At 30.4% G+C, this 20,870-nt stretch overlaps 1 protein-coding gene across 10 annotated transcripts in view; it reads right to left on the reverse strand.

Moving 5' to 3' along the window:
• Nucleotides 1–20,870, reverse strand: part of LOC139485372 (LIM domain only protein 7-like) — a 71,651-nt gene that overhangs the window by 24,997 nt on the left and 25,784 nt on the right. For 6 of the 10 annotated variants that reach the window (XR_011655305.1, XM_071269809.1, XM_071269810.1 and 3 more), the window contains 2 exons: nt 9,492–9,537; nt 1,931–2,623 (listed from right to left, as the gene is read on the reverse strand). Coding sequence is in view for 9 of the 10 variants with exons in the window: in XM_071269809.1 (XP_071125910.1) it covers nt 1,931–2,623; nt 9,492–9,537 (739 nt within the window). In the remaining variant the exon portion in view is untranslated. Of the gene's footprint in view, nt 1–1,930; nt 2,624–5,246; nt 5,551–9,491; nt 9,538–14,324; nt 14,625–14,664; nt 14,939–20,870 lie in introns of those variants that run through there. The other 4 variants (XM_071269812.1, XM_071269815.1, XM_071269813.1 and 1 more) reach the window with 3 other exon arrangements.

Raw genomic sequence — 20,870 nt, forward strand, 5'->3', positions numbered from 1 at the left:
CCATGTATACCATGTTTACATTGATAATGATCCTACTATGCAATTTTCCTATACTTATAATTTCAAGTTGAAAATAAACGAATTTAAAAAAAATAAAAAATCCAGAAATATTTTGTTAATCTTATTATTTATTTGCATTGAGCGATGCAAATAAATTGTTAAAATGCCACAAAAAAAGGATAGATTGTAGTTATTTAGAGGACTTACAACTTTCAGTAAAATTTTCTGAAATTTTGCAATAAAAATTCAAATATATATATATCATGTACATGATGTATATGGCAAGCACTTAATAAACTTGATTTTAGTCGGCTAAACATGGCAAAATAAATCATGCAAATTTCTTCTACAGCTATTTAGGGCTTTTGTTTGCCTTGACAAAACCACTTATTTACCGAACACAAACTATACATGGTGACATGTAATGGATTATATAATACAACATGAAAGGAACGTGTTCTTAAAAGAAGCTTGAAATTAAATACTCTGTCAAAATTTATAACCAACACGAAACACACAATATGTCATGATATAGGTGAAATTGAAAATTTTAAACTTTGAACTATTTCAAAAGTGAAAATATAATCATCACATGATCATAACCTCATAGTTCCTCTTAAAAGATTCTTTTGAAATAAATTTCAAAGCATTGCCAAGTTTGTGCTTATCATAAGAAAATGCTATTTTCTCATCAAATTTAGAAATTTATGCAAAAATTGTATCATTTGTGTTTTATTATTAGGGCTGTTCTACAGCTTATCAACAGGCTTGGACCAGTCAAACCTTGTAAAACTTCTATTGGGTCCATATTGAAACATCTTTTACCTATCATATATCCTTAAAATCTATTACTTTTCCTTAAAAAAGAAACCTATGTATCCATAATTTAACTGTCATTACTGCACATGCCTATTTGGTATATTTCCAAGGTTTACCAGTTAATGGTTAAGTGGACCAATGAATCATTTTATTTATTCAGCACTAGATTAATGTTATGCATGTTATCTATCTATCTGACACTTTACAAAGTTTATAAGCATGTATGCTCATAAAACTAAAATAAAAAGACAACCGCTTACAGCATGTTTCCAATGACAGTACTAAAACAATACATGTCTATCTGTAAAAGTACAGCTAATAAAAAATACTAAGTGACTTACAAAATGACTTACATTTGCTGTAAATGATCAATGTACAAGGGTTTTCCTATGAATTGATTTACAATGATATACTGAATTTTTAATTTTTCTTGACAATAAAAAGGCTGCACCCTTTCCACCGGTCGATCCAATCATTTTTAAAAAGGGGGTTCCCAACCCAGGAAAAAAACAGGGTGTTCCAACTATATATCCCCATTCACATGCATTGATCGTTGCAAAACATGGGGGGATCCAGCCCTGGGAACCCTCCCCCTTGATCTGCTTAATCCTTTTTGCCAAAATTAAATAAAACTACTATGAAATTTACAATTTACATAATGTGGTTTGTTATTTCCAGCATTGACTATAGGTTTGAAAAGGGTACAACAATTGACCTCATATAGCTGTACATTAAATATTGACAGGACTCTTTAAGTGACTTTAAAATCTTATACTGCAAATAATAAGAGCATTTACACCATAGTCCAGTCAGGGTCTCAGTAGATGAAGAATACATCCTTATCACCATGCTGATCATACTGGTCACTACTTCAAGAGAGAAATAATACTTTGAACTATGTCCAGTCAGAGGCTAGGAATCATAACTAATCAAAATACTGGATTTGGTGTTTCAAGCACAAATTTTGTACTCAGAATACTGCGTAAAGTTTAATGACAGAAAACCCAGATACATTCACACAAAATGAGTGAGAGTGAGTAAATCTGTCAAATGCCTTTGTCAAGTACCTGAAGGCCTCTAGATTACTAATTCTGCAGGGTAAAATACTTACTGATTGCCAGTCCTCCTCATCCCTTTCTATTGTCTTCCTCACTTGTTTTTCCTCCTTAACCATTGTAATCTGTTCTACAGCTTGTTTGGCTAAATCTTTTGACGGTTTTAATTTTATAAATTTTAACGGATCCTCTGATTGGCTAACCTTACGTTGAGTCTTAGTTGTTCTAGTAGGGATATCAACACTATCAGACGATTGCCTTGAATGATTCCCATGTGAATCGTCATAACTATCCACTGATGAAGTCCTTGTATGAGGATTTGACAAGTCAGGGGTACTTTGATGATATCCGTCGTATGAATTTGCTTCTAAATTTGAGGACAACCTTAATTCTCCACTTCTGTTCAGGGAATTAGTGCTCCCATAGCGGCGCATGTCTGATCCCACAGGCATGTTCAGTTCTTCTGTTAAACTAGATTCTCGAGAATGACCGTAAGATCCAAAAGAATCATATGAACTATCACGATTGTGTTTTCTGTCTACAGAATCACCCTGTCCTTCTTTCCCGTCATGTGAACTATATGCACTTGAATATCCACTACATTCCAAAGAATCATGTTGTGCAGGCTTGTCTGATAAAATATCCTTTCTATGAATATTAACAAGAGCGGAAAATGCTGACTGATCCAAATGGGGTCCACTACAAGTGGTCTCAACTATCCGTCCAAGCCAATAGATTGTTATAGCAACCTGAAATATATAAACTCATTTCATTAACAATATTTCATATCATAATTCTTAGAAAATCAACTTGAAACACTTCAATTTCTATATTTTATCATACGATACACTGAAAGATTATTTCCTTATCAAAAAGTAAACTTTCTTTCTTGACTACACCATGTACACGGTTACAGTTATTTCCTAAATTAATTAAATCATCAAAAATTCATATTTACCCATATTCTCACTGTATGAAACCATAATTTTTGTACAACACTTCTTAATATATGCTTAATTTAGCATGTCTTTTGATGTTTATCTATGTAGACACTGTATTTTTTATATCTTCTTGTCTACAGCCTTTTTATGTGTCTTTTTTTATTAATACACTGTAAGACATTAAAACAATGTGCATTATTGTAATGTGTTCAAAGTATGTAATATTCTTTCCCTTCCCTGTCAAATAGCTAGCTCAGCTGCAAAGAGCAATACCAACAGATTTAATTATATGATAACCTTTAGTTGATCCGTCATGGTCCTTTGTTTGAACTGACAGCAAATGAATTTCATGCTTGCATGACCTGTGATAGCTGTAGCATTAAATGGAACCACTTGCATGTGCATGACCATATATGGCAATACAAAAACACATCACCAGCTGCTTTTTCTGATGAAACTGATTTGATATTCATGCAGTCAATGTTTCAATGCAAGATATTATCATACATCAAATTAAAACTTGTTTTACTGTTATAGACCCCTAGCTATGTAAGAAGTAGCATTCCAGATATCAGACACAAATTTAATTGGTCTTTTTTCAAAGTAAAGAACTCCCATGTATGAACTTTTATTTCTGATATCAAGTTCAAACAAATATAAAGTTTTGTAGTGAAATATTCATTTGTCTGTATCTGGTGAATTAATTTTTCTCCGTATGTTGTCAAGTAAATTTATAGCATGGGTTGATGAGTCTATCAAGTTTCCATCAACACCCAACACAATACTATTTACTTTTATTGGAAGTGTAATCTTAGAATATCTTGTTCAAAATTGTGCATTATAATTTTACTGAATACAACATTTCTGCATGGATAAAAATTATTACTTTTGATGTTGTTCGACATACAAAAGGTCCCGAACATTGTCTTGTGAATCAAGTTTTAAATCACTTTTATTATCAAATTTTCCCATATACTGCAAAATTTATGCAGTCAAACCAAAGTATCATTTTTATATAGAAACCACACAGTACAGTTGACACTTAAGTTTACAAAAGTGGAATAGAAAAACACATAAAATAATGTTGAATAATAATTTTTTTATATTTCAAACTGAAAATACTAAATTAAATTATAATATCATTTTAAATTGCAACTTATTAGTCATATAAACTATAAATGAAACATTCAAAAACTTAGTCTCTCTTTGGCAAAAACTGATCGATAATGGGTGATCTATGCCAAGTTTGTAACCTTACCCTGGTTTGTTAACATAATAAATCCAACACCTTTCCATTATCGAACCAATTAAAATCAATAGATTATGTTAACCTCTTCAAATTTTAAAACTTTTATGAACTTAATTTACACAAATGTTTTTATGACAGTCTGATAATACACCTAGTAATGCATTGTGGGAAGTACAAAGCAAGCTTCTGATCAATCGAAATTCCTTGATAAACTGCTGAATCATGATAACTGTTTGGAAAAAAATGACCAAAATATTTATGTAACTTTAATCATGTTAATACTCAGTGTACACAAACTAGGCAAAGTTTTCTGGTTTTGTTTTCAGTAAAATAAACTTGTCAGATACGCGCTGAAACAGATTTTACAGTCCTAAATGATTTTGAAGTTGCATGTATGAATAATTCTGGGGAAAAAATAGAGTTTTCATAAACTTTAATGTTGACATTTACACCGATATGAATACCCTATAATACACTGTTACAACCAAGTTTGATGGTGCCTTTTTCCCATCGGCTACAGAATAAACATATGTTAAATACATACTTTTCAGTTATTTCTTATGACCATTTTGGTTACATTGTTTCCCATGTATATGTCTTTAGCTATAATTCCTAACTTGTCATTCTGCATGACCTTTCTAAAGTAAAGGGCTTCAACAGAAAAAAAATTGGCTTAATGTCTGTTTCTCTATAATGAACAAGCAATTTTTGTTGTAAAACTAATCAAGTTTTTATACTGTGGATGTTGTTTTTTTGCTATCAATATCGTCACAAATGACATTTTATTTTAAGTCTGCAGGATATAACTAAGAAAATAAGGATTAATTATTTTAGTAATGCAGTAATTTCCTTTTTAAGCAAAACTGTGTCTACTGATTTTTGGTCAAGGTTAACCGTTTGCTAAAAATTATAATCACATTTATATGAGTGCATCTTGTTTTTAATTTTGCCAAATATGTTTGAATTAATTTTTTTTTCCATAATGTCTGAACATAATCTCAATTTCTGAATAAATTTATATCTATTCCAGAAAAAAACATACCACTTATAAATTCAAGTAACAAATCAGAAATTCTGAATACATGTAAACCCTATTAGTTATAAATTTCTTTAAAATCACTAGATACAAAACAATTCACACATTTAACATAGATTTACAGTTATATAAAATGGCAACTCTACCTTTTAATGTCAAGGAAACACCTTTGATGTCCCCAAAAATCACCATACTTAAAAAGTTGTTTATTTCACCGATACACAAACCACTGAATTTACAACTACTGGTATGGTTTGGATTATAACAAAATAAAATGGTCCGATCTCACACAGAAATAAACATTCGGTAAAATGACATAACGTAAAAATAGCCAAGCGAACTAATGAAATCAATTTACATTGAATTTCAATTTCCTTTTACACATTCCGAAATCAATGAACCAGACATGACAGAAAATATGCTGACATATTAGACAGTTACAAGTGCACTTTTTTTAACAACAGCTGCAAATAAGAATTACCTAACCCATTCAATATATCATAGGCGTGTCACAAATTGATGTAACAGTCTGAAATTTGAATTCCATTCTTAAAAAAAATATGCTGGCTTAGTTAAGTCTGTCTTTTTATGATTAGATGATGGTTTGAAGAATGTTGTACAATTACATGTGAGTTTTTTTTGGAACAAAGAGCTTAAATCCTTTACAAAATTCAAGATTGCATAAGTATTTCTTTAAAATGATGGCAGCAGTTTACATGTCTCCCGCCTTGCATCTAATAGTTTCAAGGGGCATAACTCTTTTTAAACAGGTTGATCCTCCACCATTATAGCACTTGTCCGAGATATTGCTGATATTAACCTATAGTATAAGTTTTTGATGGGGTTCGTGTTGCTCAGTCTTTGGTTTTCTATGTTGTCTTTAAGTAACATTATTTGTCTGTTTGTCTGTTTGTAATTCTTAAATTTATTTTTCAGCCATGGCGTTGTCAGTTTATATTCAACTTTTGAATATATGCCTCTGGTATCTTTCGCCTCTCTTTTCATGAGGCAGCAATGAAAATGGGACAAAAAGCCAGAAAGACAGAAAAACAGATGGTCAAGGGTAACATTTAAAACTCACAGAGGCATAAAAAGATATCTATGATAAATCTTTTGACGAGATAAAAGGCAAAAACAGAAGAAATTCAAACACAATTAAAAACCAATTGTTCGAAGGTCTTTCCACCAGTTAATATCTATTTTGATATTAAAATATTAAAATCAGTCTAAAATGTCAGTTCATATGGCTTTATGATGTATAGATATGAATTTAAAGCAAAGGTCAAAATCTAGAACGTCAAATTAACATATGACCTTGACCTCAATTTGAAGGTCACAAACTGAGGATATCAAATCAAAAGACACTAGGTCTCTAATACGTATGGTTAATAAGTTATATCACTTTACACATAATTTTAGATATGATAGGGGCAAAAACTCCCATTCATTGTCTACGCACCCTTTCAACTAAAATTATTAAGTTGCGACATGTCGCAACTAACAATTTAGTCAAAATAATTTGTCGATATCTTATACGGTTTCTGGAAATGAGTTGAAATAAGCCTAATTCAAAAAATTAGAATATGACCTTGACCTTTGACCTTGACCTAATTTTCATTTTTTTAGACCAAGGACCTCAAATCAAAAGATCCTAGGTCTCTATCACTTATGGTTTATAAGATAGAAATGCATATCACTTATATCAGATGCATAAGGGGAAATAACTCTCATATGGAGCGGTCATATTGCTTCGGTCAAAATAGGACAAATCATGCAAAAGATATAACGAGCAATTTTGTAAAATAAATTTGTCGTTATCTTTTACGGTTGCGAAGGAGTTGTGAGCACAAGGAAAACAGTGTTTGGGGAGATAACTCCTACAAAGAAAGTATTCGGTTACGCAGGGTAAATTTCAAAAGCGCATAAACTGTTCGATATCATATACCAAATATCAAAGCGACATATTGCGAAACAAATGTTTATCGCAAGAACAAAATTAGGCGGAAGAAAAAAAAAAATAAATAATCAGAAGAAAAACAATAGGTCTTTCCACAGAAAAGTGGAAAGACCTAATTAATGAACAGTCTTCTACACAACTAATATGTATGAACTGATAACGTGAACCCAAATAAATAGACAAATATTAGAACAAATTAAATTTTGGAACAAAAGTATATGATTTAAAACTTAAGTGTACATAAAACACTAGTCCCCCATTTTTCAAGCACCTAATCTTCAAACTATAACCTTGAGTACTAATATTTGTCTGCATACATAAAATAGACACTTCTTGTGGTTTTGATGGTGTCAATTGCTAAATGGTCCTTTAAAGTTAATTGAAATTCATGTCACAATTTCTTCATTATGTGCTTGACAGAGCCAATCTACCAATTTTCAATTTCACAAATCTTTTAATTGGACAGCAATAACTGTACCCCTGTAACGAAGGAATGTGAAAATTGCAGCCTTTAAAAATCATTCAAGCACAGCTAAACTTCTTGCATAAGGTATTAAACCTTTAAAACGATTTATGATACAACTTTTTTGAATAATTTATGATAAACACCTAATGATTACAAATAAATATGAAGTTTTTGGTTTTTCCAAATTTTTTAAAGACACGCTATTTCAAGGTTGACAAAGACGTATGTTTTACAGATCTCTATGGAATCGAGACATGCTTCATAATACTAATAATATGTTGGTCTTTTATCAAAATGTACCAATGTATGACTTCAACACAAAAAAGATGTAGTATGATTGCCAATGACATCCCCAATGTTACTTTCCACAAGAGAAGAAAGGATGTAGAAGTTAACAACTATAAGTCACTGTGCAATCTTTTAAATAAAACTTTTTTTTACAAAGAACATCCATGGTATGATTGCCAACAAAACATTTTAACCAGGAAATATTGAAATTAAAAAGATCCTTTCAAAACAGTAAACTACCGGTACTTATCAATTTTGACTGTTACTTTTTATTCTACTGAAAAGAACCCAAGTTAAGTACCTGCATGTGTCACCTTACATTGATGAAAGCATATTTAAGAGAAAAAAATGTTTCTAAAATAATAAATTTTTACTTATAATGCTTAAATTTGGTGGCCCATATTTATCCTAACTTATAACACTACCGATAATACAACACGTTTTCTTCAAAGGTTACCATAGATATGAATAAATAAATATATATATCTAAAAACTTATAATAATGTTAATATAAACATGCAATTTTGCAGTTTTTACATTCTTGAAATTATTAGAACTATATACAAACATGAACAGAAAGTAAATTTACTCAGAAATTAATGTGCTTCTTCCTGAAGACTAATGGACAAATAATGTCAAAATTAACATTTCTATAATACAAAAGAAAATAGAACCTTGAAGCTAACTTAATTTCCTACTACAAGTGCATAAAAGGTTAAGTATTAAATAATAAAATGAAAAATGTCTTTTAACTCTCAGCTATTTCAGTTAACATGTAAAATAAAATACTACCTTAATGCTTTGAAATTAAAATAACTTGCGGACCAACAAGTTTTTATTATTATTTCTTTGGTGCAACATGCATTTTTTGGACTGACTACAAATATGACAATCATATCAATCTGAGGAGAGACAACTTTCTAAAGCCTATAGGCATCACTCCTTACAAAAGTGCATTCAACATACAAACAGTACAAAGAGTGCATTGGCTCTCCTTCAATGTAATTAATGCATGGCTGAAAAATTTAGATCCTGTTTGCTTAAAATAAAGTTAATTCCTAATAAATTACCCAGTTTTCAGAATAACCTTTTAAACTATCATGCCAAAAGACAGACTGTTACAAAATCATCAGTTTGCGTACCCAAAAATCATGCATTTATGATTTACAGATTATTACCTCTGTTGTAAAATGCCAAATGAATAAAAAAAAAACTTCTAGTAATAAACTGTGCATGGACCTATAATTTATGCCAAAGGACTGCATAAATTTTCTGAGCAAAACAATTGCTTCACCATCTTGTTTAAGTTTCAGCCACCATGAGGGCTATAAATATGTCATGGAGTATGAATATGAACATTGGGTCTGTAATAACAGTCTCTATTACTTGTGACATAACACATTTATTTTATCAATGTTTAACAATGTGATTTTTTAAATAAACAGCTTTCTAATCCCAATTTGTTATGCAATTTCAATTTTAAGCATGCAGAGAAATTTAATGTAGTCCATTTTTAAGAATATTAAATGTTCTCCTCAAACAGGAAGTGATTATTCCTTCTGTTTTTTTTTGTTTTTTTTTTCCCCAGATGGTAATTACATGTCTCCTGGTTTTTTTTATCTTTGATTTTTAAGGTACGGTGAAAATGTAAAGGATTATATATATTCTAATTTCACTTACGTTAGTATTCCTTCGTCCAACTTCTTGCTGTAATGAGTGTTCACTTCTGAAATGACAAAACAAAGGTCAAATTTAGTCTAGTTGGAGAAAGCATTTGTTTTCCCATTTGTTTGACCAAAGACCTAGTATGTCAACAAATCTTTGTACAGCTCCATAGTAGTATAGGAATTTGTACTAATGGTTTCGTTTATCTAACGGAGTCATTTAAAACACGGTACATTTCAAAACCTTAACTCAGGTGACTTTCATTTTAAGTTTCGACCTTAATATGAAATTAATCCTTTGGATTTTCATCTCTTGACAAACAAATGGCATTAGGACTGACTTTTGTTGGTCAAAAATAATTAAATACAAAAATAATCCATGGATTATGCTTGAACAAAGACCTATACTTTAAGTCTATTGTCAGTTCAATATGCTGTCATTTTTATGAGCAAGATAAAACGAAATTCTCATTTTTATCGTTCTTTCACAATGAGCTGTCCACTTGTCAATGAAAATTGAATTTATCCCAAAATTCCTGACAATTAATTAAACATTTTTAAAGTTTCTTTAATTTTAAACTGATAATGGATTAAAAAAGAAGCAGATGAACTAAAATGTATTATGCAAGGAAGAAAACTACAGATAACAAAGAACTGACAATTAAAAGTTTGATTTGAACTTTAGATATAAACAAATGAAACATAATGTTTAAGGAGAGACTTGGAGTCAAATATGCAGTAACATATTTAAATTTTGTTGAGGTTATTTTGGGTATAATGATAATCCTTTTGGTATTCAGTTTACTACTCTAACTGTTATAGTGTAGGAATATTAGAGGACTCAGAATAAGGACAAATCAACAAGAATATATGTCTATAGTCCATGGATGCCCCACTTGCACTATAATTTTCTATGTCAAAACTCGAATTTGGCATCAAAATTAGAAAATCAAATCATAGGGAATTTTAAGTTTCAAGTTGATTTGACTTCAACTTCCTCAAAAACTACCTTAACCAAAACATTAATCCAAACTGTAACCAGAAATGGGACAGACAAACAAATGAATGAATGAACAAACAGACAAACAAAAAGACGCACAGACCAAAAAACATAATGCCATTAAGTGGGGCATGAAAACATCCAAAAATATGCAAATGTCAAGGTTTGCAGAACATATGCGTCTTCCAAATGAAACCAAGATGCAATGTTCTTGTAACACATTCTGCAAGCCTCTACTTTGACTTGTCCACACTGACTGTCTTTTTTTTCTTCACATATATGCATGTATCAGTAGTGCAATACTCTATGTCCTGTAGCTAGACCATGGTGCTCCAATAACAAAACCTTCATGAGTCATATAGACAAATTAGAGACATTGTGGTCAACTTAATTACTAATGTGTCATTATTACTATTTGAACAACACAACTGTGGTTAGCCATGCCTCAGAAACTTGTGATCTGTGTGGCTCACTAACATAACAGCTTTATGTAACAACTGACCACATAAACAAACGATTATAAACCACAATTCAAACTTTACTCACATAAACAAATAAACCAGAACAATTTTAAGAAAATTTAGATGATTATCTCAGACCTATCAGGAAAACCTGATTTGGATATTGATAAACTATGACTGACTAAAATTCTTTATCATTTATTTACAATGAAATCAGAACGAAATGTTTCATCACCTCAGAAGGTTTAATACATGTATCTGCATGCCAAAATTCTTTGTCATTTAATTAAACTGTTGTAAAAATACTTTACGTTTGATTAAGTATTATATTGAACGCATATTATTAATTATTAAAGCATGCTAATTTCCATAACTTTCACTTTACTATAAATCACACTGATAGTTACATTTTTATCCCACCACAAGTTCAATCTTTGCATATTGAGTCAATTTTCAATTTTCTTTTGATGACAACTCGGCAAGATCTATGTGTCACATACAAAGCTTCAATTCCCAGCAATAGATATACAATAACAATACCAAAAGAAGATGTGGTATGATTGCAAATGAGACAACTCTCCACAAGAGTCTCAATGGTGAGATCTATTTGTCCCATACAAGGCTTCTGTTCCCTGGTGATTGATATACAATAACAATATAAATATAAGTGGTATGATTGTCAATGAGACAACTCACTACAAGAGACCATTGCAAATGACACAGAAATTTACAGATCAACTTACATCCTTCAACAATGAGCAAAGCCAATACCACATAGTCAACTATAAAAGACTTCAAAAAGACAAATGTTAAATCAATTCAAATGTAAAAAACTAAAGGCTTAATTATGTACAAAATAATGAACTAATAAACAAATATGTAGCACAGCAAACAAATGACAGCTTAGCACTGAATTACAGGCAGCAATGGATACATGTAAACATTTAGCCCAAAAAAACATTCAACTCCATTGAAGACCTGTTGGTGACCTTCTGCTGTTGTTTTTTTTTCTATGGTCGGGTTGTTGTCTCTTGGCACATTCCCCATTTCCATTCTCAATTTTAAAAGTTAGTAATTATACCGACTTTACCTCTTGGAAGTTTATTGAAACTTTTTATCCACAATTTCAATAAATCAGTATACACAGAAAAAATGTTACTACTTGACCTCTGACAGAAGTACATTCCTCTTAATATTTCTTATCTTACAATGTCAATTTGTACAACAAAACATCACTGTCACATTCCAAGCCTGTCCATGTTATAATTTACCTAGCAGGTAGAGTGGCCAAGCCAATTAATGACCACTTCTAGTCTTTTTCACCTTTCAGTGTCCGGCTGGTAATTTAATGGTCAAGGTAATGGTCAGTTATATTTGGTCTCAAGTAAACCAAAAATATAGACTTTTTTACTATCAATGTGTCTTATATATTATAACATTGTTGACATATTTTGACCACAGACAGCCATTAACTATCAGTATCTAGTAATTAAGATATTTATTAATTAGTAAATTATTATAATAGTGTTGTTGACAAATCAGTTTCACAATATATCATGTGACAAACAGACTAATTAAAGTAACTGATGAATGAATGTCAACTTTGATTCAATTATTTTTTGCTGTAATGTGTCTGAGAAACTTTTTTTTAACCTTGACCACAATAATTTATTACTTTTTGTTCTCTATATAGACAACAACCTGTTTTTATTTTCGTTCAGATGTAAACTTGAACAAATGACTTTACATCAGTAGTATAATTAAACAAATTACAAACTTAGTCATTTTTCTTATTTTATCTTTCTGTCTTGTTATAAAATAAGACCCTGAGTTTACCTATGTAAAGTGTCACTAACAAAGTGACAGTAATTTGTAATAAGATAATTATAATAACAGAGCTTCTGTACTATACAAGATAATTCATTGACACTATACAGTATAAGACCCCATTTTTCTTTCTTCCTTTTTCCTTAGCTCTTGTTTTCTCTTACAGTGAATATGAAAAACCATGAGTATGACTTTGAAAAACAATAAGAGGTCAACTGAAAATTTCAGCTAAGTTGATTCATTGATAATACATTTATGGCTGATAATTTTAACTTTCTCTCTACCTATTACAGTTTTTATGATCATCACCAAAAAACAAACAAAAACATAAAAAATTATGGTAATTTTATAGTGTCGTTTTCATAGTATTAAAGAAAGCAAAATGCATTTATAATCCCAATGTTCAATCTTGAATATTGTAATCAGGTTGGTTGACAGTAAGAATCATCCATAATACTCTACTGATGATTGTGCCAAAGTTTGGTTCCATTGGGCCCAATTGTTTCAAGGGAAGTCACTTTTGTAAAAGTTTACAGGCAATTATGATGACAGACAACAGACAATGGAGGCCACTAGTGGTGGCAATAAATAATAATGGGCCAGGTGAACAAAATCTTTTCAAATGTTGCAAAATATACAAGAGCAAATATCTAAAAGAATGATATTGGTGCTTAAAACTGTTTATGAAAGTCCCCCCCCCCCAATTAAACACAGCAAGAAAGGTTAAGAAGTGATCCTATTCATACTTATTTTTCAATGTTTTCAAAAACTTTAGACATTGAAACTTCAATTATCTGGATTTAAAAAGTTATTTACTGTACATTTTCCGACATGCTCTAAATGGTCAAATTTAAAAACACATCTCACCTATAAGAACAGCTTATCATAACAAATAACCACCTGTTTAATCATAGGTTAATCTGTAGGCTATTGATGAAATCGGAAAAAAATTCAGTCTACAAGTTCTGACAAATGTACCTGTCCAAGACATACAATATATAAGGTTGATTTTATGTATTGATAGGTTTTAATATGATGTTTTGGTGTGACCTTATACAGTTTTATCCTCAGACATAGATCTATAGATATAGAATCAATATTGGATAGGGTTATTATGCAAGCCCACATCAATTGATCAATACAGGTAACATTCCAATCATTTTTAGAGGCCCTTAGGGGATAATTATATCAATTTTAATGAAGATGTCATCAAATCATTTACAAATAGGGCAAAATAATCTAATAAAGTTCCTCTTTTAGTAAAACCTAAATGCAGTATATACTTATACATGCTTGTTACGCCAATGAACTTTCAATAATAAGTTGAAACTTTAATTATGTCTAAGCCCCTCCCACTTTCCTTGTTAATAATTTCTTCTGTAATAATTCCATTAAAAAATATAGAAATGGCAACAATATATAGAAAATTCAATATCTATGTCTTTAATGACATCGATTTCCTTAGAGAAAAAAGCAATCACAGCAAAACTCACAAAAGAATCAGTGAACCTGTAATTTTTTATTTCACTTACCGATAATAGTTAGATAACACTATCCTTACCTGACAAAAGAAAGGTCCTGCCCACATTGAAAATCACTGATCACACCTATCAACACCCGATTACCAAATAAAGCCTGCCGAAAAACTATAATTAAATTTCTCCACACCTGACAACTCTACACTGGTAAAGTAATTAACAAATCTCAGGTATTGTCAATTCTTTCCATATTTACTGAACAGGTAAAATATATGAACAGACATACATTTCTGTTGTTAAAATCCAAAATCAAAAGAATTTTTACCGTTACCCTATATACCTATGTGTTAATTACATATATACCTGTAAACACAGGAAATGACATCACATGAGGATAATATGTAGATATATATGTATACTTACCTTTGATAAGCATGTTTTACACTCCAATCAATTCATGTGATACAATAATATTGATCTCCAGGTGAAAAGACATTCTAGATTTTCAGAAAGAGTTTGTTCAAATGTAAAATTCATACCATAATTGGCTTAGAAACTCAGAAATGTGTTCAATTAAATACATAAATCTCAGTGGACTGAAAAGAATGCTGTAAAAGTCTTTAAACATGCAAGTTACTAACAGCAATTTATCCATAGAAATATCTCAACAAGGTTATAGTTCAATTACATCACTTGTAAAGGGATCCATCTAAATATTACATAATGGCTCTTTCAATAGATATTGCTAAAACCTTTAAAGATTTCTAAATCTAATACTAATGAAATATTTCTGTTTTTGGTGTCCATGGATAACTTTTTCATGTACAGTTATCACACACTTGAAAACAACATGGACCTTTTTTTTGGTGAATTTATTTTTTTGCATTTATTGTATAATAGGAAGAGTTTATACATAAAGACAAGATAGTATTAACTTGAAAGTTCCATAAAGTTGCTCCGTTAGGTGTGTCAGACGCATATAAACTTTCTTTTTTAATTATCTATTAAGTTTTTAAATGAAATCACCAAACGCCCCAAAAGAGAGGGGCAAAAGATTTCAAAGAGACATTCAAACTCATTTAAGTGGGAAAATAACCTGAAAATGCAAATGCTGAAAAAGGAAAAAACAATCAGACAAACAACAGTACACAAAACACAACATAGAAAACTTAAGACTGAGCAGCTCCAATCCAACCAAATCTGGGGGTGATCACAGGGGCTCTGAAAGGGTATGCAGGGTAATCTGGGGGTGATTATCAGACATAGGTGCTCTGAAAGGGTATGAAGGGTACATTGTGACTTAAATCAGAGGAATTTGATCTTTTCTCAGAATGAATGGTAAAGTTCAATAACCTTGCCCATTCACAAGTTATTTTTGTTTGTCCATTTGTAAGTCTTTAACTTTCATCACATTCTATTCAACAAACAACAACTATTTATGGCTACAATATGCTATTTACGCAATGCAACCTCAGCAGATGACCATACATTGTTATCAAAGTGGGGTTACTTTTCTTGGTTTTGTTTTGTTTCTTCTTTTTTCTTTAAAATATTACACAGTTCATTTCAAGGCTTACAAATTAAGTTGTTTATTCTTAAAATTGTAACAAAAAAATTGTTTTCTAAAGGACTTATTAAACAAAGTCATGAAGGTACAACCTTATAGTAAATGGGTTTTAACTCGCATTATAAAGTTTTAGTACATTTTTATGACCTAATCTGATTTTAGAATCTCATTAACGGACCATTACATTTTTAAAGGTGCGTAACTTTTACTACCAAATAGGTAATAATTTTCACTGATGTCAATTAATTTCAATAACGTTTATTATTTAGATATACAAGATAAATGCAATTTGAAATTCCAGCATTGTCAAAGTTATCCAATTAATGTCTATGACCTTGATTTAAACTGTTCTCCCCCAACATGACCTTATTTGGTAATCTATCTTAACTAGTATCAGTAAGCAGTTTATAAAGTATGCACAGCATTCCAAAATACAACATTTTACAACCCCATTAACATTTCTATTCATGACAATGAAGTCAAATTTTATCTTCATTCACTTTAAAAGGTAAAAGCATATTAGATCAGACATTTTTTGTGGCCTTAATGGTGTTCGACTTCCATCAGGTTTAAATGCAATATTTCCATGAAAATTTGCAATTATGTACAATGTGACTTAGGATGGACTAGGAGTTGTCTCATTGTCTCATATTTGTATACGACAGAGGAGGGTGGAGATGCCAACCTGAATTTGACTCTTGATAATTGAAGAAATGCAATAACCATTCCCAAGAACTGATATGTTACTTATTGTAAGGTTTATATACTGTAAGCTTCTGTATCTTTTCTGTTCTACATGTACAAGCTTGCCCTTAATTCTATAATAGCTTTCACAAACCTATAATGACACAAAGCAAAGGATATGGTAATTACAATTCAATAATAACACAAATGGAATAGTCTGTTCATGCTTCTTTAAGTCTGCTAAATGTACTGGAATGTCTATTTGAATTCCAAACCACAATATGATTAGCATTAAGGAAGCCTAGCATTTATAATATCTGCAAAGTTTACCTATCAGAACTACTTATTTTCTATATTTGTAGCTAATATCTGAGCTAACAATCCCAATCACTAAATGTATATTAACTTGGGATAAGTGGAATTCCCACCTGCCATATGCATCAATTTTGTAGAAAAAAGTCTGTCTTTAAGGCAGTTTATAGGTAGCTGCTGTTTTTATAAGTCACCATCAGGTCAAAACCACCCACATACAACTTTAATATAGCACTACAAATCAATTATTTGTTGGTTAGACAAATTTCAATAATGTGGTCAGTGGTCTTGTCTGCATACCTGTCATAAGCTGATTGCCACAGGTAACATGACCTCAATTATCACCTTGATTTACAAGAAATTACTCCTTAGCATGACATAGTCTGGTAGTAACCACCAAACAAAACATCTACTTGGCGGAAATTGTCAATAACTACAAAAATTCCAAAAGGCAATTATGGTGAATTTTCAATGGAAATGTTCTCATTAATTCATGTCCAAAATACAATAATGGTATTCATATTTTCTGAAGTATAAAATGCAATTTCAAGGTCAAGTGAGAAAGTAAGGTCAACATTGTAATTGTTAGAAGATCAAAATGAAATATTTACTCTTCAAAAGCCCCAGCATTTTCCAATTACTTCAACAAAGAACTTTTACTCATAAAAACATTTGTAAAATAAAATAAAAGCATCTATTTTCCAACGTTATGCATACATAGTGAGATCATAAGAATTTATTAACCATTGTTAATAAAATGTTATTTGGTTTGCTACCAGTAACTAAATGTCTGTTTTCCTATGGTTATACCCAGCAGAGGACTACATTTATCAGTTAATTATAGCAACAACTTTCATCTTTTTTATTAGGGTCTATACATAGGCAGATGGTGGCCTTTGCTGTTTTTTACTTTTCTGTAAGGATTTGTTTCATTGACCCATTTACTGTTTCCATTTCAACTTTATATACATTAGACACAGCCTAATTTAGACCTTGATGCTTTAATAGTGCAATACTCATGTAAATTCAAAAATTATTGCGTGCATTTATTATTGACGTCATTATTGTGATTTTATCATTTAAGACTTAAATGCGTAGTTAATTTTTACGATTTTCAGAAAAATCCTGTTTAATTCAAATGAAATATTTCAAAATGTGAGTTAAAATTATTGCGTTTACAACTCTGTCGCATTTTTTGCAATAATGTCTGAATTTACATGTATATGTTTTTTCATTGACCCAAAATCAAACAAAATTACTACTGGTCTTTTTGAACCTTTTTTAAGAAAATATCTTTCTATCAAATTCCTCTAAAAGACATTTGTGTCACATTAGAAAGTATGTTATGAAAAGTACATGGTGATGTGCAATTAAACGTCCTGTTAACCTGTCGAAAATGTCACACCTGCTTCCAAACCTAAGTAAACTGTAAACCGCAAAGTAAACAGTATTATGTCAATACTACTAATAATGACTCACACTTTATACCATATAAAGCATCTAAAGTGTGACCTTTCACTTCTGTCAAAACAAGTTACACCAAGGTAAAACATAAAATTTAAAATGATAAAAAAATCCTATTATGTGACTGAAATAATTCTATACATAATTTTTTTATTTAATTTCCACATTTATTACCCATTGAAAAGCTGTTGTGTAATCATCCTTGGGCTTTTCATCAACTCTGCAATTTTAACACATCATTAAAATTCACTGCAGGGCTTTTGAGTAAAGAATTATGAACATTAAGATTCCTTCAACAGTAGCAATGGGCGATCATAAGATTTTTACTCAATATATAGAAACCCCAATGATCGTTTTTCTACTTAATCAAATATTTAATGTGGTACAATAGTGCCAAATATCGGGATATGATTTCATTATGTGTTACATAAAAGTGACAATGAAAGATTGATTGTTAGTTCTAAGTATTTAAGAAATATTTTCAAACCTACTTGCCAAAATTTGAGAGTGTGAAAGCTAAATATGTACACTTTCACATTAGAAAAGATTAAAGACATCTTTTTAACTGAATACAAATAGTCCAGATCTTGTATCACATTCCTATTTCAATGGCAAATAAAGAAACAAATGTGTGAATTTTTTTCGTAACATCAATTGAGCCTTATTAATGCCATAATATCTTCACAGGATTAAGCTGATTCGGCAAAAATGCTTTTCTTTCATGTCAAGATTTACAAGAAAATTTTATTTTGAAATCAAACATTTAATTAGATTTTTTTTTCTATTGCATTATCAATCTATTTATTTTTTTGTATTTCAAATAAATTTAGTAATGTGATGAAGCTTTTTTATATGATCAACAAAAATTTGTATAAAAGAATCTCATTTTAAATTCACTAACCCAAATCAACCACTCTTCTCCTTCACATCCATTAAAATAAACAATCAAAGTGCTTGTAAGCACAAAAGGGTACATATTGTGTTAATCTATAAGTGGGAAGTAAAATTAGATATTGCATAGTCAATAAAGCATTGGATGCAGTTGATTCAACAACAATTCTGGGCAATGGGAGATAACTCCAATTTTTTAAGATGACTTTAACAATTACATCATTTATATTTTTAGAACAGATAGTAGATTCCTTCACCTTGCGAAAGTTATGTAATTATCTTGACAGGTGTAACATTGTTTTGTGATTTGAATATCTGACAATATATTACATTGATAAATTTATGGAAATGTTCATTGATAGGATATTTAAAATGTAATGATCAATGCACTATATTTTGTGTATCAAAAAGGTAGTGATAAGCCTTGGAAGATTTAGATATCAAGTCAGTAACATAAGGTTCTGATTGCATTTCATGCAATCTTAACCCAAAAATTAAATGTGTCACAGATTATTTCAATTTAATTTACGTTTTTATGGTTGAAAAGCTTGAAAAGCATTGCAGAAGGTAAAGACTACATACCCAAAACATTTTCATGATTTAAAGATTTATCTCCCTTGATCGGCCTTAATCTTAATGTTACTTCCTTATATATTTGCTACTATTTAAATTTTAATGAAATAGTACAGTATTCTTAAGTATTAGTGTATTACCTGTTTTCAATTATTAATGAATGGAATAACTCTTTTGTTACATAATTGATTTAAACAAAACAATTTGTTTTTGCCTCAAATTTTTTCAGGGCTATCAATTTTAAAGAATAGTAGAAATAAAGGTCTTTATAGTTTGTAGTCTTTCCTAATCAAAGGAATATAAACGCCTTATATGTATATATAATTATTATATGCAATATTATATATGTGTCATGAAAAGTTTGTTATTACATGATCTAATAAGGATTGGTATATCTATCAAAGAAAATTTGATATTTTGTCAAGTTTGTTTCAAAGCATAATCACCCATACCAAAACATGCAATTTTAGACAATTAACAAGTACATGTACTAATTTAATCTTAATGTGCCAGATCAGTGAGCTGAAGGGAAATATATTTTTGTTGTTCAGAACTCATCCTAAAGCAAACATTCTGGCTATCGACAAGAACAAAACTGACTTTGACTGTGATTAACAATTTAGCTACTTGGAAATATATTTACGTCACTCAGTTTAGTCTTCAGCAAACACACTGGCTTTTGACAGATGAGCAAAAAAAAACGCTGACTTTGAATGTGGTAAACAATTTAACTTCTTGGAAATATATTTATGTGGTTCAGATTTAATCTTTTAGCAAAATTTCAGACCTTATGATAGATGAGCAAGAAAAATACTTTCTTTAAATGTGATTAACAGTTTCAAACAAAGACAAAAACATTCTCTTAAAACCCACATATCTGTAAATTATGTGCAACAGTTATGGTTATTCTGCGATACATAATAATAACTTTTATTTCCATAATTTGTCAAGATCCCCCACAGACCAGTGACTACATGGTACCTGGGTACCATATATCTATCATACTAAAACTTTACACAAGTTATCAAAGTACATTATGTAGGTTTTTCAGTATTTAAACCATGAAAACTTAGCAAACAAGATACATCATACATCACAACAAAGGTGGTAAAACTGCTTTGATTTCTCACCTTTCTCA

This window comes from Mytilus edulis, chromosome 8, assembly GCF_963676685.1.
Source record: "Mytilus edulis chromosome 8, xbMytEdul2.2, whole genome shotgun sequence".
Lineage (NCBI taxonomy): Eukaryota > Metazoa > Mollusca > Bivalvia > Mytilida > Mytilidae > Mytilus > Mytilus edulis.